Source organism: Leguminivora glycinivorella, chromosome Z (genome assembly GCF_023078275.1).
Source record: "Leguminivora glycinivorella isolate SPB_JAAS2020 chromosome Z, LegGlyc_1.1, whole genome shotgun sequence".
NCBI lineage: Eukaryota > Metazoa > Arthropoda > Insecta > Lepidoptera > Tortricidae > Leguminivora > Leguminivora glycinivorella.
In genome coordinates, this window is record NC_062998.1 from 49,241,044 (window position 1) to 49,266,835 (window position 25,792).

The 25,792-nt window shown below is 37.9% G+C and overlaps 1 protein-coding gene across 1 annotated transcript in view; it reads left to right on the plus strand.

The window, feature by feature from the left end:
* LOC125240509 (dynein axonemal heavy chain 5) overlaps positions 1-25,792 on the plus strand; it is a 110,825-nt gene that overhangs the window by 34,618 nt on the left and 50,415 nt on the right. The window contains exons 11-16 of the mRNA XM_048148400.1: positions 4,097-4,244; positions 6,359-6,540; positions 18,592-18,795; positions 19,447-19,720; positions 19,833-19,887; positions 20,830-20,969. Coding sequence (XP_048004357.1) covers positions 4,097-4,244; positions 6,359-6,540; positions 18,592-18,795; positions 19,447-19,720; positions 19,833-19,887; positions 20,830-20,969 — 1,003 coding nt within the window. The remainder of the gene's footprint in view (positions 1-4,096; positions 4,245-6,358; positions 6,541-18,591; positions 18,796-19,446; positions 19,721-19,832; positions 19,888-20,829; positions 20,970-25,792) is intronic.

The window sequence follows — 25,792 nt, forward strand, 5'->3', positions numbered from 1 at the left end:
AAATAACTATTTCACCACACCAAGTGATCCAAAACGTATAAGGAAGTTGCATTTTGTGTAACAAGAGTGTTAATAGATGTGCAATAGTATTTTATACAATCGTGATATAATACAAAGCTTTTCAGTCGAGTACCATGTTTAGGCCACGAAGCTTGCTGAGTGGCCTAATAGTACGGTACGAGAGTGGAAAGCTTAATTATATCACTATTGTATACAATACTTTTTCTACGAGTCATCATCTTCATCGTCAATGGACGGAAATATCATCATTCATGCAAGTTAAAATTAATGTTAATAGAGTCGTTCACCGTTGTATCAACATCGAATTACCTAGCAACTAATTGTTTGTAATAACCGTCTCTGATTGGCCGATAACGCGACAGATAAAAAAAAATGTGTTTCAGATACAGGAAAATTTGCCAGGTATCGAAAATTAGTATAGAAATTGTATGAAGTTCTATTTTTGAAATTATTACAGTTAACTAAAGTCAACTAGTTATAATGAGCTTATTATAATTGAGTCGGAACTGCCATAGAGTATCCAACACTGAAAAGTTAGCACTTATAGTTTAGTCTGTGGTGTCCTAATTGACAGATTACAGTCGACAAGTAGAAAAAGTAATTTTATTTCATTTTTAACTTGGAGTATGAATAATAAAATTAATGAATTATTGTTATCAAATTCATCAATTTATTCATCACTTTGATGTTTTACAGTTAGTTGTATTTTCCAAGTTTTGTTGTGATATGATTCACTCGATGGCAAGATTTGTTTTTAACCTTCGTTTCTTGAAACCCTAGCAGCGCTCAGGGTTCAAATATTGAACCACGAGCGTAGGGAGCAGCGGCGGCGTAGCTGCTCGCTTGCTTTGGGTATCAATATTGCCAGTCAATACTGCCAACGAACACGTGCGATTAAACACCTACTTTTCCCCCTTGTAAAACAATAGTACCTACATTACGATAACAGTGACAGTGACGACTGGTCTGGCTCAGTCGGTAGTGACCCTGCCTGCTAAGCCGCGGTCCTGGGTTCGAATCCCGGTAAGGGCATTTATTTGTGGGATGAGCACAGATATTTGTTCCAGAGTCATGGATGTTTTCTATGTATTATAAGTATGTATTTATCTATTTAAGTATGTATATTATAAATGACATGATCGCACGTGTCGTGAATATCTGTATTGACCTCATTTGTGTGCAACGTTGCGAGCTAACGTCCTTGAATGCAACGTCGCTTGTAATATGGGAACGTGTAAATACTAGGATATCATAGGATATGAAGAGTAATTAACGTTGCGCAAGGGACGAGTTGAAGTTATTTTAGAGTATAGGTGAAAAACTTAAGAAAGTCACCTGTTGTATGTGTGAGTGACGTGTTCGAATAGGCGTTTGTTTTGTTTGTGTTACTAATTTTAAATATGTGTTCTCTATTCGAACACGTCACTCACACATACAACAGGTGACTTTCTTAAGTTTTTCACCTATAGGTAATTGTATGTTAACTTTTGTCGACTCACATGTTATCAACTTTCACTGGGGAATATGACAGCAATAACTAGCAGCTAAAAAGGTTTTAGGTACTTGGAATTCCATTGCCAAATAAACGAGCTGTTAAAAAAGAGTCTCATAGAAAAAGTCAAAAGGGCCACCAATTGATTACATCACAACATGGGGAGCTTAGGGTCCAGCAAAAAAGTTTAATTTATAATAATTCGTGCACCGACGGCTGCGCTGTCAAAATTGCTATAATAAATTTATTTGGCACGACTCTTTCAAAGAACCATCTTATTCCTATGAACAAGTTAAGTGTTACATGGCAACAGGCAACCAACAAATTCGAAATTTGGTGGGAGTGGTGGGACGTAAAATGGACAGCACCACAGTAATTGACGGCCCAGCCACGACATTGGTCTAAGCGCGACAGCGGTGAGCGGCAGCCATACGTGCGAATGAAAAGTCCCATCGCTGTGTCTCGCTCCAATGTATGACCGCCGCTCACCGCTATCGCGCTTAGACCAATATCGTGGCTAAGCCGTAAAAGTTATTGCAGAAGGTAGGTAGCTAAAGCCTGACCAGAAATATAATATATGACTATTCAAGGGCGTTGTTTTTCTGATGTATGCGGTGACAGTTTAGTTTAGCAAGAAGAAAATAGTTATAAAATTCCGCAACATGGCGCGTTGTCATTTATACTTATATTTCTGGTTAGGCTTTTAACGTCGAACATCGTGCTGTGTCTTTAACTTGTTCTTTGGCAAGCAATATTAACAACTCAATAATTATAGCCTTTCTGGAGATTTTCGCGAGAACAATCACCAAAAATATTTTTTTTAGGTAGGTAAATTTAATTTGTAAGACATATGTATTATTAATGCTGTGTGTTTCCCAAATCAATAAAATAAATAAATAAGTAAATTTTATGTTTTTCGTTCTCAGAATCACGAGCCCTTTCGATCTAGGACAAAAAACAAGGGACAAAAAAATGGTGTACTCTACAAAGTGCTTGAAAAGTGGTAAGGAAGTGAAAAATTAAATTTAGGACGCTTTTTCTGCCTAGTAGGATCGAAAGGGCTCGTGATTCTGGGTAGGAAAAACATTAAATTTACCTATTTTAGATAAAAAAGTTTTTGAATCTTTTTTCGCGAAAATGCCCTTCTACTGAAACACTGCAACGTCGCCTGAAGGTCGACCATGCAACGTCGCATTGTACCTAGGCACGTAGTTGTTTTCACCAGGCTTCCAGGTATAGGTAAGATAAGGGTTTAAATGTTTGATGAAGTGTGCAGTAAGATAACACTGTGCTTTTCGACCATTATGCAATCCGTACTACTGGTAGTATTTTCTCGTACAGGCCGCCACTGTGAGTGGGAAATGCCATCGCCACTTCCAATCTATTTCTTTTACAATTTTTACAAGGTGGCAAAGTTGTTTAACTGTTCAAGAAGTGGAATCTTGAGCCATGCGAGGCCGAGGGTTTCAATGCCCAAAGCACAATATAATAAAGAGTACTATCGTACAGTATGGCCACTCCCGCTCCCCGCTGAAAGTGCCGCCCACCCCCTTTCGGTTCCCTCACAGTTACCGCCTGTCAAAAACGCGAACAATCGACCTGTCATATTTCACTCACACAGGCATAGTACGCGTTCTCCTACACGAGCTTAGACTGTGTGCTAGGAACGCGCCTCTTTCATATATTTGATCGCCAGTGTCCGAGGTGTGCCCAAAGGTTTAACAAAGTTTGCCACCCCACCCAAATTAAATGTATCAATTTATTAAACATTTATGATCATACCTAGATATTTTTCTGGCACGAACGAAGTGACTTCCTTCCGATATTAAATCATCGATAACTTACATTGTAATGTCATTAAATAATTATTTGTCATTAATTATTGCCGTGGCACTGAATCTTGAGTAGTTTTATGTGTTCTGCCTACCCCGTTTAGGGAGTATTGGCTTGAATTTATGTGTATGTAACATTTATTTATTATAAAAATGTCACATATTTGAAAATAAATGGAGAATAATAAAACGAAGCATATTTTAATAGTTTACATAATTTCTTATATGATTAATTGATTATTCAAGATTTTAGAGATTATTATTAGGGGTAATTAATAACCTTATGTAAGGCTATTTATCGATAAAAGGATTGTAGATGTTTTTATTTTGTCAAGCACTAACAACTTGACGTTCGTGCCAGAAAAATATCTAGGTATAGTTAGATTAACCCCCCTAGGCACTGGTCCCACCGCGAGCTAGTAAGCTATGAACTATGGGCTACAAAAACGAACAAAAGATGAGCACCCCCGTGTAAATAAAAGAGACACGGCGATTTTGATAGCTCACCGCTGGGCGAGTAACTAGAAACATCGCCGTGTCTCTTTTATTTACACGGGAGTGATTAACTTTTGTCCGTTTTTATAGCCGATAGCTCATAGCTTACTAGCTCGCGGTGAGACCAGTGTCTTATGGGGGCAATTTTGCCAGCCAGCTCAGCACAGGAAGTTAAAATTTGTATGATGTTGTTAATTCTTTAAATAAAATTTCTACCTGCTTATAAAACCATTAAACTCCCCTTTTCTACTTCCAGGTCAGTCAAAAGATTCAAATAACGAAACTCAGTGAGAAATACGACAGAGTCCTGCGGTACTGCGAAAAAGAGGTTGACAAAATCACTAAGATGTTCAAAAAGCAGAAAGACGACCCGCCATTGCCGAGGAACTACTCTCCTGTGGCCGGTAAGGAAACCTAATGAAGCGGCAGCGGACGTTGATTCTCAAGTCGAAAGAAGACCTATTGATATGGGTATTTTAGAGTTTGAGTTTTTGACGTTATAAAATAAGTCATTCGAAAAGGAACGTCATGGAATATTTATGTAATTTTTCCCTTCACTAGCTCGGAAACACATGTCTCCTTTAATGCCAGCGGGTAAAACGCATGTTATCCACTAGTGGATAAAGTAATTTGACCTTGAATATAGTAAAATTTTCTGCTTTAAAGTGGGTGAACCTAGTAATGAAGATGATTTACCCACTGTGGAACTACTGGAAGCAGTGATAAATGCATTTTTTGCGTTGTATTCTCGCTATAGTGAGTGGAAAAGTTTTGTGTTACACACGGGTGCAAATGTATTTTACTTCTCGTGTGTTGAAAAACTCGCAAAGTTCAGGATTCTATTCTCGAACCACTCGCTTCGGCTTTCACTTGCTCGTTTTTCAATTCCACACGAATGTGGCGTTAAAATACAGCTTTGCACCCTTGTATAACAAATAACTATTAGGTTCTAGCAAGTCCTTACTACTTTGGACACGTGGCCAGACAGGAGCCGGACAACCTTGAAGAACGTATTATGGTTGGTATGGTCACGTATGATAGATAGATAGATAGAAGCTTTATTTGACGCTTTGTTTGAATACGTATGGTGGATGGAGGACGGGGGAGTGGCCATCCACGAACCCGCTGTGTGGACAGTGTTAAGAAAGGCCTGACAGGGATTGACACAGTCGCCTATGGACTGCAAAAGACCACGCAGAATGGAGTTCAGTACACAAAATGACGACCTCATGTGATCGCGACTCTCAGCCATGACAAAACTGAGGAAGAATAAGGCCGATAGTACACTATCATATATGATCATAAGTGTTAATGCCTCCCTTTTTCTCCAACGTGAAGAAAAGGTTTGCATGTCTATGATCATATTTCTATGATAAACATTTGATAGTGGACTAGCGTCCTATGCTATGACGACTTTGCACCCTATTTATTTATTTTATTCATTTAGGTAATTACAAACAAAAATCTCTAATTAATTACACAGTATCGTTAAACTACTTAATAAGGTTTGTCTCGATACCTATTCCATTCCGAGGTAGATGTTATACAACAATCTGCCGAGCGTCGACTATTTTTGGATCTTCATGGAACAGTTCTACGTTAGCTAAATTAGGATTTTAGCTACGAGGAAATTATGAAAATGTAGTACTTTTCTGCAAATGTTACATGTTTACCGAGAAAATAATATCACGACTTAGCCCCTCCGTCGTGAAGTATGGAAATACTTGTACTAACTTATTTTTAGTTATAACCTTTTTAATTTAGAGCGTGTATGACAACAAAATTGATGACTATTTCTTAATTGTCATTACGAAACAACTTCATTCCGCTATAAATAATAGCTGACTGTAAATTCGATTTCGTATTTTGCGTTAAGATTATTGTAACTAATTCAATTTGTTTAAAAATTGGCGAATTGAGTCCCTGAAAGTTGAACCAAGCGTGATGCTATTATTACATTTCTACACCTAGGGTGGCATGAAAATGAGGAGTTGAGTTGTAAAAGTTTTAAAGAACTTGTATGGATTTACTTGACTTTCGAACGGTGAACGTCATAAAGCACGAAGCAGCTGACGTTTGCTTTATACCTACTTAGAAATATATGATTTCTGTTGATCGGAGCTCGGAGAGTTATTTTTACAGAAGAGGTATGTGCTAAGGGGCATGCAAAGTTTTCAGAGTATAGCTTTAGCTAAATGTGTGGAGTAGATGGTTTGAAACTTTGATTCTGACCATACAGACCGGAGCGTTTAAATAACTAAATGTGCAAGTAAGCTTGCTTTTAAGTTCCTTGACTGCATCCTTGTATTCCTAATTGAAATGCATTCAAAAGTTGAATAGGAAGATTGTTTTTTCCAGGTCTTTCAGCTGCATGATCGTGATTCCCTGACCAATGAGGCATGTCTATCGCAGTTGAAAATCGCTTTGGCTGATCAGGGCTCGCTAAAAATTCAAGGTCATATAGATAATAAGCTTTTCGTCACTAATTTTCGTTTCATAAATTTCGCATTGTTTCTAGGGCGCATAAAATGGTCACGCTGTCTCCTCCACAACATGACGGAGACTGTGGAGAGTGTGTCGGCACACCCCGTGCTCCGAGCTCTGCCTGCCGCCATGGACGTGATGAGAAAGTACTCCAACACCAGGACCTTGATCACCAACTACGACCAGTCTATGCGCGCCGTGTGGATGAATCAGAATGTGAGTATCTTCAACATGATAGGACTATAAAGCAGTCGGACTGAGATGTTCATGGCAGTGTAAATACAACTGTCTCTTTCATTATGACGAAGACAGTGGAAAGTGTGTCTGCCTGCCGCCATGGACGTGATGAGGAAGTACGCCAATACCAGGACCTTGATCACCAACAACGACCAGTCTATGTGCGCCGTGTGGGTGAATCACCAGCGTCACTGAGAAGGCAATCATCATCCTCCTTGCGTTATCTTGGCATTTTCCACGGCTCATGGGAGCCTGGGGTCCGCTTTGACAACTAATCCCAAGATTTGGCGTAGGCACAAGTTTTTACGAAAGCGAGTGCCATCTGACCTTCCAACCCGAAGGGTAAACTAGACCTTATTGGAGTTAGTACGGTTTCCTCACGATGTTTCCCTTCGACGAAAAGCGACTGGCAAATGTCAAATGACATTTCGTACATAAATTCTGAAAAACTCATTGGTGCGAGCCGAGGTTCGAACCAGCGACCTCCGGAATGAAAGTCGCACGTACTTACCGCCAGGCTACCAACGCTTCACTGAGAAGGCAAGCTTTAAAAAAATATTGTTTTAATCAGGTGCCCAGGATGGTGTGGTTGTTGTTGATGTGTGAGTGGTTCATCCTCAGGCAGGCAAGTATGGTGACCATACTTGCCTGGCTGAGCAAAATAAATCTGTGGGTTCATCAGTGTGTTTTTATACACTTTAGAAATCTGAATGCCAGAATACGAGCTTTACAAGGCTTAAATTGGCACGTGGGTCAAATCGGGAGCTGACAGCTCTGCGGTTTTTATTAACCGTCGCCTCAAATCTCTCAAGAAGGACGGTTCTCAAGTCATCTGTATGTTTTTTTTTTTTTTTATTTTTTATGTTTGTTCCTCGATATCTCCGTCGTTACTGGACCGATTTTGAAATTTTTTTTTGATTGAATGTATATGCATACAGATTGGTCCCATTTTTCTCAGAACCCAGTTTTGATGATGGGATCCTGGAGAAATCGAGGGAACTCCTCGAATCTGAAAGGCATACATATGGTGATTTTTGTGTTTTTAAAGGAACAGCATGCATTTAGGTACGGAACAGTAACATTTGGTGCAGTGGAACTGCTAATGATGGCCAGAACGGAACTCTTCAAATCTGAACGGCACGCTTATAGTGACTTTGGTATTTTTATAAGAACAGCATGCACTTACGTCCAGAACAGTGACATTTGGTGCAGTGGAACTGCTGATGATGGTCAGAACCGAACTCCTAGAAGGCCATAGAAGTCACTTTTGACGTTGACTGTGAAAAGGTTTTACAGTGGACTAGAAATCAAATTAGTTGACTGTACCTACATACGAATGCATGTGTAGGAAAACACAAGTGTGATTATTACTCGTACAACCGTCCTAATGAGAAGGAACGAAATAGTATTTATCTCGTGACCATGCTTCCTGTCAAGGTACGTAACCGAATGCCACAAACGCTCACGAAACGAAACGCTCGTAGATATCTATCTCTATCGCTCGTGCGTATTGGCGCGACAGAGCCAGACTACCTTTCGCGGCGTTTCGTTTTCGTTTCGCGTCGCAGAAATGCCATTCGGCTACGGCACCTGATATTACGTAGGTAAATGAAAATGAAATGAAAATGAAATATTTATTTTTCAAGTAGGCATATTACAATGCGCATATGAACGTCAAATAAAGCTACGCCGGCTCTAACCCTACGCCTCAGCCTCGAGAAGATTTCAGTCCCCCCTCAGTTGGGAGGGGGGTATCCACTATGGGACCGGCAAGAAACTCGGCGGGCAACTTCTTTTCAAAACATTACATCTTATAACTAACATGCATTAAATAACAAGATACAATTTAACCTGCAAAAGTATTCATCAAAGAATATGAACAGACTAGGTACTCTATGGAAATTAATTTCAATAAATTATATTATTGCTTAATAATACGTCGTTCTTCTTCAGAGAAAACATATCAAATTGTCACAGAAGAAAAAGATAATATGAATCTCAATGTCATTAAATATGTAATTTACCTACACAACATAAAATATAAAATATTTGATGTGCTTTCTTATCTGAACTGTGTCCTCTATACATAATACAATTATTTTAATTGCTATTCGTTTTTTGTAGTTTCTGGTTCGGGCCATGCATGTTTGTCTGTCAAATAGTCCTCGACTCTGTAATAAGCCTTTAACATCAATGATTTTTTTAAGTAGTTCTTAAGAGCTGGGAGGGGTAATCTCAAAGCAGTGTCAGGTAACTTATTATAAAAATGAATGCATTGCCCAACAAATGACTTCTGTACTTTACGGACACGAAACTTCTTTATGGCAAGCTTATTTTTGTTTCTAGTGTTATAATTATGGATATCAGAATTCTTAGTGAAACAGTCTAAATTCTTAACAACATAAATTATACTATCATAAATGTATTGGGAAGCTACAGTTAAGATATTAATTTCTTTGAAGAGTTCTCTTACTGATTCTGTTGGAAATCAGCAGAGGTACAGGACGCACAGGGAAGCCAGGCACTGGACACTGAGATTACGGGATGGCGAAATGATACTTCACATTTAAATTATATAGGGTCTATTTAGCTCAGTTAAACTGACACACTATACATTATAATAAAATTAATTAATCATGTGTGTAAAGGGCACGTATAAAAAATAATTAATTAAAATAAAGTAAACGGGGACGACACAAATCTTACATGCTGCTGCTTGAGCGTGAGCTTAGAGAAAGAGAAAGATCTCGCTTTACTTTTTAATACCATAGCTAATATATAGCATAGACAATCATGAATATCTATAACAGATGATCTATTATGTTCAACACGCCTCCTTATGCTTTATATTAGATAAAGATATAACGTGACACTGATACATTGAATAAATACTGAAAAAAAAAGTTATTACATCATATACACTCCAATCAGAAAAATGACTCTACATTTAACAAGTTATAAATACTTAACTATTATGGATTAGAGTTTTTAGTAATACATTTCAGTTTCAGACCTTTTACAAATTTTAAATGCTTCTGTACACATAAGGGTTTAGTGAGCACATCGGCTATCATATCATCGGTACATAAGTATTTAACAACAAAGTTTTCCTCATGTATCAAGTCTTTAACAAAGTGGTACCGCAAGTCTATGTGTTTAGTTTTCCTATGAGAATATTCCTTGGCTAACAACAATTTCTGTGCACTTTGATTATCATTGAATACACTGACACTAAATTGTTTATCAATAATTTCTGACAAGAAATTCTTAATAAAGCAAATGTCCTTGCAAACATCAGATATACAAAGAAATTCACTCTCTGTACTAGAAAGGGCAACACATCGCTGTTTCCTTGCCTCATAGTTGATGACATTATTACCAAGTTTAACTACAAAACCAGTATAAGACTTGCGGTCAGTTACATCATCTCCCCAGCTTGCGTCTGCAAAAGCGTTTATTTCAAAGTTCTTATCTTTCTCGAAATACAAACCATAATTGATTGTACCGGCTAAGTATCTCAACACACGCTTTGCAGTCCGCCAGTGGTTTTCATCAAAACATGTACTGAACTGACTTAATTGGCTACATGCATACGAAATGTCTGGACGTGTACAGACAGACAAATACATAAGTGAACCAAGTAGTTGCCTATACTGATAAACATTGTCATCTAAAGGCTGATTAGACTTCTAATTTGCAATTTACAGGTAGTGGAGTTGAAACTGGTTTACATTCTGACATATTGTAACGCTCAAGCAGTCGTTTAATATAATCATGCTGATCTAGAACAGTTACATTATTGTACTTGGTAACATTCATACCTAGGCAATTTTTTAATGTTCCAAGGTGACGTATTTCAAAGTGCCGTTTTAGCAATGATGTAACTGTTTCAATACAATTATTGTGAAAAACATAAAAATCATCGACAAACAACGCTATTATTATATACTCAGTCTCATTTTTCTTAACATACACACATGGCTCACATTTACTTTGCAAGAAACCATTATTAGCAAGCAATGTGTGTATTTTGATGTTCCACATTCGGCTAGCTTGTTTTAAGCCATATATACATTTTTTAAGTAAACACACTTTATTATTATTACTTTGGAAACCAGTTGGCTGTTCCATGTAGATTTTTTCATCTAACTCACCATTTAAAAAGGCTGTGGTGACGTCAATATGATCCATGCACAAATCCAACTGATTTGCAATAGCAAACAAAATTCTCAAGGTTGAATGCCTAACCACAGGCGAATAGGTATCAGAATAATCTATCCCTGGTTTTTGACTATAACCACAAGCGACAAGTCTTGCTTTATACCTATCTAGATTACCCGTGGAATCATATTTCTTCTTAAAAACCCATTTGTTTCTAACTATGTTTACATTTTGTGGACGATCAACTAATTCCCACACATTATTTTTAAGCATTGAGCCCAACTCATCCTCCATGGCACCATACCACTCGTCTTTCTCTGGTGAATTCATGGCATCACGGAACGTAAGTGGCTCACAAGATGAACTTGCCGCAGCAACGAGAGACGATATATGATAATCATTGTACCTCTCAGGAAGAGTACCTCGAGTACTCCGCACCGGGCGAGAGTTGGCCGGAGCAACAGGTGCTTCCACCAACGTCGGCTCGTAGTCCGAAGATGCCGAGAGTTGTGGCGGCGAGGTGACAGGGCTGGAAGGCACCTCATCCTCACCACCATCCTCGATGGAGTCCTCGGTCGTGCGATACAGCTCAGACAGAGGTGACTGCACTGGTGAGCTTGTCGCCTCCTCTGAAACAGTTTTAGAGTCTCGATTAGGTAAATTATAATTGACATCATTATCATCGTTTTGAACATTATTACAATTACTACTACCTAAACTAGTATCACAGTTAGTGTTCAAAACATCATTGCAGCAAGAATCATTAGCACTTTCTCTATTATTATTTTTAAATTGATCATTGTCATTAATAAAATTATCAAAAATAATAAAATTTGCTCCATTCGCCGCAGCATTAGCATGTAAAAGATTTTTTTCTATAAATTTGTCCTCAAGGAACACAACACTCCTAGAATAAATAACCCTTGTAGGATTAACAGGATCTATTAGGCGGTATCCCTTGCATGATTCACCATAACCTACAAAAATATACTGTTTTGCCTTTGCATCCAGCTTACGTCTCCTCTGATTGGGTACATGGGAGTATGCGACACAGCCAAATACACGTAAATGACTAAGATCTAACTTATCAGATCCGGTCCATTCGCAAATGGGAATTCTACCCGACAATGCTCTGGTAGGCGACCTATTTTTTAAATAGATTGCTGTCATTACAGCCTCGCCCCAGTAGCGATCAGGTAACTGAGATTCCTGTAACATGGCTCGAGCTTTTTCAAAAATGGTCCTAAAAGCTCTTTCGCTCGTACCATTCTGAGAAGGTGAATAAGGACAAGTAGTTTGATGAATTATGCCTTCTTTTCTAAGGAAATCGGACAAAGTTTTATTGCAATATTCAGTACCCTGGTCAGTACGCAAAATTTTAATTCGCAATCCAGTTTGGTTTTCGACTAAAGCTTTAAAATGAACAAAACAAGAACTTACCTCAGATTTATTCTTCATAAGGTAGCCAAAGGTGCGTCTTGACCTGTCGTCGGTGAATGTCAGCAAATATCGAGCTCCGCCCCAGCTAGCAACATGCACTGGTCCGGCAACGTCACTATGCACCAGGTCGAGGAGATTGGCAGCACGCCCCGAGCTTGACTGCGGAAACGATGTCTCACACATCTTCCCAGTAAGGCAGGGAATGCACCTAGTAGAAGTGTTGTCTTCAGGCTGAAAAACGACACAACATTTATTCCCTCCACCCAGTAATGACATACCGTACCTGCTTAAGTGACCTAATCTTTTGTGCATTGTAGAATAAGGTACCGCATGAACAGCAGTACATTGTAAATATTGCAATTATTATTTGTAAACACAACAGTATAACCTTTTTTTGTAATTTCACTAACAGACAATAAATTATTAGATAAACCAGGAACATAAAGCACATTATCTAAAGTCACATCAGATGAAATAAAAGTCTTACCAAAAACTTCACTATTAAGTTGCTGTCCATTGGCTATAGTAATTTGACATTTCCTATTCTTGACATCATGAAGAAGTGAGAGGTCTCCGGACATATGAGCCGTAGCACCCGAGTCCACGACATATTCCTGTGTATGTGAAGCGCTGAAAGCAGAAGCAAAATTGGTGTGCTCCTGGCCATTTTTCTTCCCTTCTTCTCGCTTCTTCTTGAAACAACGATTTGCAGTATGACCCTTTTTCTGACAATAAGTGCAACTGATGTTGGTTTTCTTCTTCTTGTTTGCAATAAATGCTATGTTGTCTGTAGTGTTACATTGGCTTCGCCGGTGATCTTCTTGAAGTAATCTGGTTCGGACAGCCTCACTCGACAAGGTCCGGCTAAGGTTAGCTGTCTCAAGGCTGGAAACGAGCACATTGAACTCCTCTGGTAAACCCGATAGAAGAATTTCAGCAATTTCTTCATCGTCAATCACTTTCCCAATGTCGGCGAGTTGCGTGACGAGCGTCAAGACTCCTTCGATGTAGTCAGACATGCTAGCAAAATGACCGTACTCCACTCTGTGCAGTTTCCTTAGTAGCAGCACTCTTCTGTACAGTCCTTTGTCTTCAAAAGTGTCTGACAAGGCTTTCCAGGCAGCCTTCGCGGTCTTCGCATTGCGCACAATCTGGTACAAGCCGGGTTCAATGCCTAAGCAAATTTTGGCCAAAGCACGTTTGTCTTTCGACTCATCTGCTTCGGTGCCGTCGATGCAGCCCCAGAGATTATCCAGAATAAGGATCATTTTAATGGCGAATTTCCAATTTATCCATGTATCCACTCCTTTAAGTTTCTCGAAGCTAGACATGGAGGTTGAGGTTATACACGTGTTCGTCGACCCCGTCTGCGCCATTTTCCCGTAACTCAAGTAATCTGGCAGTTTGCTCAGTGCCTTTTCTAGCTTTTCTTTTTAGCTTCTAGTGTCTGGGCCAATTACCTGTTGGAAATCAGCAGAGGTACAGGACGCACAGGGAAGCCAGGCACTGGACACTGAGATTACGGGATGGCGAAATGATACTTCACATTTAAATTATATAGGGTCTATTTAGCTCAGTTAAACTGACACACTATACATTATAATAAAATTAATTAATCATGTGTGTAAAGGGCACGTATAAAAAATAATTAATTAAAATAAAGTAAACGGGGACGACACAAATCTTACATGCTGCTGCTTGAGCGTGAGCTTAGAGAAAGAGAAAGATCTCGCTTTACTTTTTAATACCATAGCTAATATATAGCATAGACAATCATGAATATCTATAACAGATGATCTATTATGTTCAACAGATTCACGTGTTCCTAAGTTGTAAATAGAACGAATGGCTCTCTTTTGTAATACAAAGATAGTCTGTATGTCAGCTGCTTTGCCCCAAACCAGAATACCGTATGACATTACACTGTGAAAATAACTATGATACACTAGGCGAGCTGTCTCAACATTAGTCAGTTGCCTGATTCTCCTAACGGCGTATGCGGCTGAACTTAATTTGCTTGCTAGTTTCCTTATATGAGGACTCCATTGTAGATTTTTGTCCAATGTTAAGCCAAGGAACAGTGTTGTATCTACCATCTCTAAGCATTCATCATTCAAAAGTATTTTTGTATCGATTGGTTTAACATTCGGCAGAGAGAATCGAATACATTTGGTTTTCTTAGAATTAAGAAGTAAATTGTTGACAGTAAACCACTGCAGTACATCAGCTAACGTGCTATTAATTACATTGTAATCCGTAGATTTTCGGTCAACATTAAAAAGCAGTGATGTATCATCAGCAAAAAGTACTATTTCACAAAAGTTTTTTACTATACATGGCAAATCATTTATATAAACCAAAAACAGGAATGGACCTAAAATTGAGCCTTGTGGCACTCCTAATTGGACAACAGTCCCGCTAGAGCGAGTTTTGTTAACAACTACTGTTTGTGTTCTATTGCTAAGGTAAGAAGACATAAAGTTTAGGGCATTTATAGACAAACCATAGTGTTCTAATTTCAAAATGAGCGTTCCATGATCCACACAATCAAAGGCTTTTGAAAGATCACAAAATATGCCAATTGCATCACAAGAATTTTCCCAAATATTATATATATGTTTAATGAGTACCGAAGCAGCATCGGTCGTGGAACGGCCCCTTGTGAAACCGAACTGTTTGCTTGTAAGTAATCTATGTCTGTTGAAGTGTCCCAGTAGATCATTTAACATTAGCTTCTCAAAGACTTTACTTAGAACAGGAAGTATTGATATGGGACGGAAATTGGTTATATCACTCGAATCACCCGATTTAAAAAGCGGTATGACTTTGCTACATTTCATAAGATCTGGAAAGGTGCCTTGTGAAATTGAAATATTATATATTACGGCCAAGTAAGGTGCTATTATATCTATGACATGACTAATTACTTTAACTGATGTTCCCCATAAGTCTTCCGTTTTCTTTAAATTGAGTGACTTGAATGTTTTAACAATATTTACAGAGTCTACTTGACTAAATTCAAATGAATTATTACATTTCTTAACATTAGCACAAAGTAATGAATGGGCTTGAGCCGCAGAAGAATGTAAACATTTTGTGGTGTTAACGGCTATGTTTGAGAAATAATCTTCGAATGCCGAGGCAACATCGCTGTTCGACACTATTTGTTGATTATCTGATACAATGTTGACTTGACAATCGCGTGATTTACATTTATTTGTTTGTTCGTGTAACTCAGTAGATGTAACTGCACGCGGCTGTACTATGCGCCTCTTGCCTCCGTACCATGATAATCTTTATCGAAACTGCATTTATCGTGATCATGGTACACGGTATTACTGATACCTCTTCCAGTGTCATCTAGTCCTGGTTAAACATAACCTTTACTGGCACGCATGGCTAATTTGGCTTGTTTAACACCTTTTAAAGGTTGCACAAATGCACATACATGACTCTTAGGCCTATACAGATGTAGGTATTGCCTAACTGAAATGCATTTGGCCATTTCGGCCATTACAGTATAGGGCGCGTAGATACAAGTAGTTAATCGCTCACGCACCGAGGCGAACGAAAAGTAAATTGTCCCGGTAAGAGTGACATGGCGACGCCGGCAGATTCTTATTCGATGGAGGCACACCTCGGACACTGGCTATCAAAATATACTTATGAAAGAGGCGCGTTCCTAGCACACAGTCTAAGCTGGTGACCTAGCGGTAAGAGCGTGCGACTTTCGGTCCGGAGGTCGCGGGTTCGAACCCGGCTCATACCAATGAGTTTTTCTGAACTTATGTGCGAAATGTCATTTGATATTTGCTAGTCGCTTTTCGGTGAAGGAAAAAATCGTGAGGAAACCGGACTAATTCCAATAAGGCCAAGTTACCCTTCGGGTTGGAAGGTCAGATGGCGGTCGCTTTCGTCAAAAATAGTGCCTACGCCAAATCTTGGGATTAGTTGTCAAAGTGGAGGCTCAGGCTCCCATGAGCCGTGGCAAATGCCGGGATAACGCAAGGAGGAGGATGATGACACGTATTGAATACGAGATAATTTTCGAACCATCATCTCATATAACCCTACCTAACAGGTACCTTTTGAGTGAGCTCGCTCCATAAGCCACGGTTTTGCCTTGGCTAGATTGTAGCCATGTTTAAGCACGTTTAATTTTATAGTCAATAATGCCTCAGTGGTTACTGAGAACTTTATTATTAAAGTCTTTGAACATTGTACATGTAGGGAACAAATCAAATTATTTTGTTAAATATTTTTTTATTTGTTTTTTTAAGTAGTAACACTACTATGTATAAATTATAAACTGAAAGCCACCTATCTGTTTTCGAATAGCAAAGAAAGCCTTTACCAGTTGGTGTGGTGAAAACTTAGTTTGCCTAAATTCGATCAGGGGCTTGATCGCTTTTTCTTTAGTGTATGGTATCTATTTCAGTTTATCATTGAACATTATTAATTTAGGCAAACTAAGTTTTCACCACACCAACTGGTAAAGGCTTTCTTTGTTATTCGAAAACAGATAGCAAAATTGCATTTTATCCACAAGGGGGCAAAGTAATTTCATACAAATTTTAACTCGATGTCTTAATCTGGCTGCTAGATTTTACCTATCAATGATGATTTTGAATCATAAATATTGAATAAATTGACGGATTTGATTTATTTTGATGTTTTATAGTCTGTATTTTGTTCATTTTGGTGTGGTGAAAATTTTTTGTTTCACTCGGTGGCAAAGTTTGTTTAACCTTCGTGCCTTGATACCCTCGCAACGCTCAAGATTCCACTTTTTGAACTACTCGCTACGCTCGCGGTTCAATATTGGAATCTTTCGCTTGCTCAGGTATCAATATGGCACGTGCGGTTAAACAACTACTTTGCCCCCTTGTAAAACAAATAACTATTTCTTCTTCGTGATTTTAAGGGCGAGAAAATTTTAAAGTACCCAAAGTATCCATAAAGTAGTATAATAGTATATTATGCAACAAGGGAGGTAAGGGGGATTTTGTCAACGAGTGTTAATAACTCGCGACAGCCGCAGGTAGGAGAGAGTTATAGACACGAGTTTACAAAATCCTTACCTCCTGAGTTACACACATTATTGTTCATCACATTTGAGAGGAAAACACAAAGAAAAAAAATCATAATGCAAAACCTTCAATGAATGGCGGTGTTGTACTGCCCGTTGCTATGGCAACGCGGTCAAGCGCAAATCAAGGTGGCCGTCACAATTTCCTGCTAGATTGCAAATTATAACGATTTATCTACGTGAAATTTACAAAATAAATGTAAAACACACAGAAATAATTGTAAAACAAATAAAATGCATTTTCTCTTTCAAAATTTTACTTGTGCAAAAAATCCTTGGCTGATTGGAACATCCTTTGCCTGAAGTATTGTACGGATTGTATTAATTTTTAAAACTAAATCCATTACTCCCTTGGGAATAAAATAGTACATTATTCTTCAGTACACGCGTAGACGCAATGAGACCTTTAAACAGCAAATGTGATGAAAACGCATATAACATTCCATTGTGAACATAATTTTATACATATTATGGCATTTAACTATCTCTTTTGTTCATTAAAGCGAGCGAGATGAGACTACGCTATATTTTTTATCGATTGGTATCTACACACGATTCACTTTCTATGACCTAGCTCTTGATAATATTAGTTAGACACACCTCCTCAATATCATATTGTCCTGGTAACTACTAGGTACAATAGTTCTAACCTATATTATGTTTGAAGCGTTGTTGCTGGCAACGTTGCATGTTGATAATTTCGTTCTTAGTTTCAGTAATTAAAAGCCAATCAGTAATTTTTCTTATGGTTGAAAAATATAGGCTAATGGACAGAATAGTAATGACTGATTTTTTAAACAATTTAAACAAATAGTATTTGCTCAAAGAGATTCACATTGGGTTAAGCTGGTGAAATAAATGTGTCTTGAAAATATTCTCTAAACGGAACATTTTAGAAATATGATAGCTGCATAAATTTAAAGTATGGTCACCAAAAGAATAATTTATTCCATCAGACGCCAATAAGCCGGTTGACCTTATATCATTTTAGGGCATTTTCGTGAGAACAAAACAAGCACAAAAATATTTTGTCTAAGGTAATTAGGTAAATTTTATGTTTTTCCTACTCAGAATCACGAGCCCTTTCGATCTAGGACAAAAAACAAGAGACAAAAAAATGGTCCTAAAATTTTCTATTATTTTGCATATTTTCCACTTTGTAACCGCTGTACAAAGTGTTTGAAAAATGGTAACGAAATGGAAAAATTAAATTTGGGACGCTTTTTTTACCTAGTAGGATCGAAAGGGCTCGTGATTCTGAGTAGGAAAAACATTAAATTTACCTATTTAAGAAAAAAAGCTTTTGAATCTTTTTTCACGAAAATGCCTTTACTCTACAGCTCTGGGACGTAGACGACTGTCTGAACAACACTCTTCTGAAGATCGACGATGCTGGTCGCATCAGCGTCAACCTCGACAGTACTGTCAGGTTACTCATCAGGGAATCTGACTGTTTGGTGAAGATGGATGTGGAACTGCCTATAGTTTGCCACTCACTGTATGCTAAGAAGAATTACTTTACCCTGGTGAACGATTCTTTAGAGGTGAGTCTTCTTATCCAAGCTTATTATCATTTCATTACGTGTCTACTCTCCTAGTCATTAAATGACTGGCGTAGGATCTGTTCTGGGTAATTTTCATTGATGGAATTCAATATTCTTCTACATTGTACTAGAAAGAGTAATCTTTGGTAAGTAAGTAGATGATATAAAAAAGTCTGCTGAAGACCTTATTCCTATTGGTTAATGAAGCTGGCTGCATCAGCGTCAATCTCGATAGTACGGTCAGGTTGCTCATCAGGGAGTCAGATGTTTGGTGAAGATGGATGTGGAGCTGCCTATAGTTTGCCACTCGCTGTATGCTACCCTAATGAACGATTCTTTAGGGCTGAGTCTTCTTCTCATACTATCATAGTCTCATTTCATCTTTGCGTATCTGTTCTCGATTGTCAAAACAGTGATTCTTTGGAGGTAAGATCAGGATATTTGACTGATTTGAAAGATAGGAGTTAATTAGTAAATAAGATAGGGCAACTGTAGAAAATATGTGCAAGTCTTTTACGTTACATTTACGGCCGGCATAGACAGACTCCAATCTACATGATCACTTTTCACACAAATTGTAGCAGGTTTGCCGTCCCTCTGTACCGGCCCCCCGTCATCTCTCTTATTAACTATTCATGTTTAATTTCCCAGTTTCTGCTAGAAGACTATCTCCGCACCGTCCGCCGAGTGAAACTAGAAGTGCGCCCACTCTTTCTCCCTCAAGTGGTCCGGCTATCTTCTCTCCTGCTCCCCGGCCTGCGTTCAGTGTCCTGGACTAGTGAGGATTGGGAAGAGTTCATAGAGAGAGCCAACGCTGCTATTAAGAGCTTTGATGTCCTGGTTACGAGAGTACATGATATTTACACGAATCGGATTATATATGTGCTGTCTGGTATGCAAGAGGTTACTCTGATCAATTTACCAGGTACAGTATCATATTCTCCAAAATACTATTTGACATAATTGTTCCTTGCTTCTAACAATATATTGTGATATTTTAATTACATGAATCACAAGAATTCTCTTTGGTCTTACAGAAGAAACACCATGGACGGTCGATGAATTTATAGAAAATGTAGAAACGGGGTGCCGGTAAGTTAATATTCTTGAGGTATATTTTTGGAAAGATTATTGTACATATCCCCAAAAGTACATAATCAATTGATCAATCATTGAAACTAAAATAGTTTTAGCAACGTCACAAGTTGATTTACTAACTGTGAAACTTTTTACCAAATATTTAGTTCCTTAGGCAGTTATTATTAGAGATGCAACGAATAGTTGTTTGGCCGGATACCAGATACCGAATATTCGGCCTAACCATCGGCCGAATAGTCGGTATCCGGCCGCCGAATATTCGGACAGCAGAATGTTACCTACAATACCTACAATTTAAGCAGGGTGCGGGCGCGTCGTGCAGGATTTGACTTGTTTCGTAGTGAACTTCGCGCGGAGTCCGTTTTTGTTTAAATGTTTATTTTTTTAATAATAAAGGGCTATGATTATAAGTATTATAACCGTAACTGTTTTTTTTTTTACATTTAATTTGTTTACTCCAAAATCATTCAATCTAAAATAGCACATTCAGTATCCGGCCGGATAGTACGTTACTATCCGGTACCCGGCCGAATATTAAAATAAGGGCCGAATAGGCCGGATACCGAATAGTAACCGAATATTCGGTGCATCTCTAATTATAGTTCGTCGCTGAGCGACGAACTTATAAATCACTTGCTATTTCTTTTATTTTCACGGGAGCTTATCTTTTGTTTGTCTCTATCGCGCCGACAGCTCATTGCGTACTCGCTTTTGATGGGACCAGTGCCCTCCACCATTTGTAATTTACTAGCTCTTGCCCGCGGCTTCGCTCGCGTTAGAAAGAGACAAAAAGTAGCCTATGTCACTCTCCATCCCTTCAACTATCTTCATTTAAAAAAATACGTCAATTCGTCGCTCCGTTTTGCCGTGAAAGACGGACAAACAAACAGACACCCACACTTTCCCATTTATAATATTAGTATGGATTTTGTTTAGAAACGCATGTGTGGAGCTTAACCGCAAGAGCCTCATGGTTGAAGAGGCGGTGGAAGAGGTCCTTGACCTGATCAAGAAAGCGGCCCACCAGTTCAAATCCGTCGAGATCAACCCGGACTTCGAGTTCCTTATCGCTGACGGTAACACATACAGTATACTTATCCAGAATATACAGGGTGAATTAAAAGGACCGTTTCAACTTTGCATAGTGACTTTTGAAGTCATAATGAACCTTTATTATGGGGCCAATCCTGAAATCACGAAAAAAAATTAGGCTGTTCCATAGAAGAGCATTTCTTTTTTTTTGCCACTTTTATGAAGTGTGATATTTTTGAAAAAAAAATATGCTATTTCTACTCAGAATTACTAGCTTTTTCAATCCTAGTAGTTTAAAAAAATGGTCCCATACGATTTTTTCTTATTTTGTTACCATTTCCGTACATGTTGTATGGAGTAACAAAAGAGGAAAGTAACAAAAATGTATGGAAATTCTGGGACACTTTTTGTCTCCCAGTGAGATTGAAAGTACTGTGATTCTGAGTACAATTGACCTAAAATTCCCAAAAACGCAGCGCGCGCGAGGCATTAAAAATCAAAACGTTCTGGCCGCTCCTAGGCCCTGCTGCCGCTTCTAAAAGTACGTGGCATGGCTAGCGCCCGCGCGCGTTTCCCGCGCAGCCCAGCCGCCCCGCTCGCCGCCTTAGACCATTGTCGTGGCTAGGCCGTAAAGGGTGAATTTCAACAGGTTCCAAATTTGCCTAATTTTGGTGGTATTTTTTATTTTTGTAGTTTGTCTAAATTATGTATGGATTATACGTAACTAGTCCCAATGTATATTGTGTAGTAATGCCCCCGTAATACACATAGTATTTTTGGAGATATTATGGTTTTAATGATTTGGTTGCCACCAAAATTGCGTACACCCACCAAAATTAGGTTTACTGGCCACCAAAATTGTTCATTCACGCCAAAATTAGATATTTCTGCACATTAGTAGTATATTTATATTTAATCAGTTATAAAATGAAACAAAGACAGATGTTTTATGATCCATTTTATTATAGTGATTATCTGATTATAACAAAGTCGCTAAAATCGATGTGTATGAGACTATACTAGAAATAAACTATAATTTCACTTTTTGTAATAGAAAATAATTCACTTTTAGAATGGCTAACCAAAAAAAGAAACAATCGAGAGAGGAGGTCCTTGAAAAGAAGAAACTTGCTGAGCGGAAACGAAAAAGGAGAATTATGAGTGATCCCGAGAAAGCAGCAGATTTGCGAAGAAAAGAAAGGGATCGGTATCATCGTTAAAAAGCCCAAGGTAAGATTTTACCTCTAAGCAGCATGCAGCCTCGCGAAAGACGAAGAAAAAGGAATAGACAGAATTTCAGAGCATATTATAAAAGAAAAAAAAGGAAGGCTTTGTAATGACCACAAGTATTAGCACCAGCAAGTGGGATTCCCACTTCGCCCCTGCCTGGTCCTTCTACGCCACAAAATCTTTGTCTCAGTCGCTCTCGATCTCCGAGTCATGAGCTTGACACAAACATCTCACGTCGGCTACACTCCCAAGCTGTCCATCGCAATGTGTCCAAGAACCCATAGTTTCTGTGTTGTCAAATTCTTTATAGTCCATAATTTTATTTTTGCAGTTCAAACATTTTCGTTGCAAGTTACAGTAATGACCTCACAACACAAACTTTTCGTAATGTGAATAGTAGGTACTGCTTTTATTGATGATATTTTTCATTTTATAACGTAGTATAAAAAAAATCGAAGGTATCAAAGAACTAAAGCATCACAAATGTATACACTGCAAGAAAGAAGAAGACTTTGACTAAAGAAAAAGAGACTCAAAAAAACAAAAAGCTTTTTTAAGATATCTGAATTTCTGAATGCGTCAATAAAAAAATTACACCAAAGTTATTTAAAATCAGGCTATCCTCGAGTCAGTTAGGTACGTAACTTTCGCTAGAATGAAACCCTTTTGGGTTGTAAAAGCAGAACTGACTAATCTTTACACCTGTCTATGTCAAATACATGCGAACATGGAGTTGTTAGAATCCGCATTAAAAATGAAAATTATCATCAATAAAAGCAGTACCTACTAGTCACATTACGAAAAGTTTGTGTTGTGAGGTCATTACTGTAACTTGCAACGAAAATGTTTGAAGTGCAAAAATAAAATTATGGAATATAAAGAATTTGACAACACAGAAACTATGGGTTCTTGGACACATTGCGATGGACAGCTTGGGAGTGTAGCCGACGTGAGATGTTTGTGTCAAGCTCATGACTCGGAGATCGAGAGCGACTGAGACAAAGATTTTGTGGCGTAGAAGGACCAGGCAGGGGCGAAGTGGGAATCCCACTTGCTGGTGCTAATACTTGTGCTCATTACGAAGCCTTCCTTTTTTTTCTTTTATATGCTCTGAAATTCTGTCTATTCCTTTTTCTTCGTCTTTCACGAGGCTGCATGCTGCTTAGAGGTAAAATCTTACCTTGGGCTTTTTAACGATGATACCGTTCCCTTTCTTTTCTTCGCAAATCTGCTGCTTTCTCGGGATCACTCATAATTCTCCTTTTTCGTTTCCGCTCAGCAAGTTTCTTCTTTTCAAGGACCTCCTCTCTAGATTGTTTCTTTTTTTGGTTAGCCATTCTAAAAATGAATTATTTTCTATTACAAAAAGTGAAATTATAGTTTATTTTAAAGTGTTTCGTTGTTACTGGTATTTAATCAACTTAGTCAATTATTATTGTAAACTAAAAGTATAAATATATGACAGCAAATAAATAAAATACTTCGTTTTAGCTCAGGATACTCGTAAGTATCAATTTTGGTGGCATTAAGCAATTTTGGTGGCTTTCCAATTACCACCAAAACCACCAAAATTGATGCACCAAAATTAGAACCATTGCATAATAAAAATTTTAAAAATAAACTATTTCATTCACGTCACTTTCAAGTTTATTACTTTTTAAAGAAACCATAAACATGCTTTAAAAACAGTTCACGTAAACATAACTACTTGTTTGTCATTAGTTAGATATGCCACCAAAATTGCATGAAAAAATATTTTAATACACCAAATTCAAATTCCCAAAATTAAACAAAAAAAATTCTAAAAAAAAATAGCTGTTATATTGACAAAAAAAACGTGTTAGGTTTTCAGGAAAAAAATAGAAATGCTCCAGAAATGATTTTTTTTGCGCTGCACTATGACAGTCGAACACTAAACGAACGTTTCATATCCCCTACGCTAACACTAACTTTAGGAAGAACTCCTTTAGGCACTGGTCCCACCGCGAGCTAGTGAACTATGAGCTATCGGCTATAAAAACGAACAAAAGATAATCACTCCCATGTAAATAAAAGAGACACGGCGATGTTTATAGTTACTCGCCCAGCGGTGAACTATCAATATCGCCGTGTCTCTTTTATTTGCACGAGAGTGCTTATCTTTTGTTCGTTTTTATAGCCGATAGCTCATAGCTTACTAGCTCGCGGTGGGACCAGTGCCTTATTATAAGAGCCACTAGGTTTTTCAATCAAATTTTCATGAATCAAATTTTCATGACCTCATCAATCTGTTCTGTGACAGTTTTGCACCAGTACGTACAAACTACTGACTCGAGACTTTTCCCACTGTTAACTCTCAAATAAAACTGTAATAGTACATTACATCAGAGGCCGGGAAAATGAGGATTTCCGGCCAAGTGGGTAATACGGCCGAGCGAAAACGCGTTTATCCACTAGTGGGTAAAGTAATACGACCTTGAATCCGTTTTAACTGCTTTAAAATTGATAAAAGTAGGTGAATCTAGTAATAAAGATGATACAATGAAATAAAAAAAACGCTCTAAAGGACAATATTTTATAAAGAGGGGAAAAGTTACTTTGCAGGCCTAGGCCTGAAAAATATTTTACTGAAATCCCTTTCAGTCCTCTCGAGTTGTTGCGCTCCAAAAATATACTTTCAGCCCATTTTAAGGAACGTAAAGACATTTCATTGCATGTTTGAGAAAAAAATATTTTATTGTTTGTTTTCAATCATTGCTCAAATTTGCTGACAAATTTTCATTACTGCTGTATGTACTTCAAATACCGATATTAGTACTACACTAAATCTTCAAATATATTTCAAAATTTTCTGTAATTTTGCACGCATACACTTTGCCTAGTTTATATCTGTGGAAACTTGTTATTAAAGTAATTTTAGACTTTTTTTTTGTATTTGTACTTTTATATTTAGCGTAGTTCTTGGTTGTAATTCGACACTTAGAGACCTTCGACATCTCTAATTAATTGTAGTAGAGTCATACTTTAGTTAGAACCATAGACTAAATTAGTCTAGTCTCTTTTCTCTGTTAGAACTTAGAATTAGTATAGTATCAATTGTAATTTCAATTCTATTTTAAATATTTTCGAAATATGTACAATTGTACATGTGACGTGTAAAAGTGCCCCTGTGGCCTATTTGCTGAATAAATTATTTTGATTTTTGATTGGCTCATTGTTTTTATGTTAAGCCTTATTGTAACTTTAGCTGTAAGTTTTCCTAACAAATAAAATAAAATTATGACCTGCAAAGTCGCTATGCAAAGAGTAGCCCGCTAGAATCTTGAAGAAGACTTTAGGTTTAAACTTTCACGATTATTACACATCATTATTTTTAAAATCGGGACTTAATCGCGTATAACTACATATTAAACTGACCTCCAACGTTTCAAGGACGGCGTTGTCCCTGTGGTCTCGGAGAAGACTGGCTTGAAATGACATCAACACCTTCTGACAGCCGCGCGAGTTTTTCGAACTACCCGCACTTGGTTTTGATTATCAACTTGAACTGTTTGCGCACTAGGGATGTTACTCTGTCGACATACAACACTGACGATATTTGATTTAACGACTGTCGATATTTGATTTAACGACTGTCGATATTATTTTCGGCTTACAC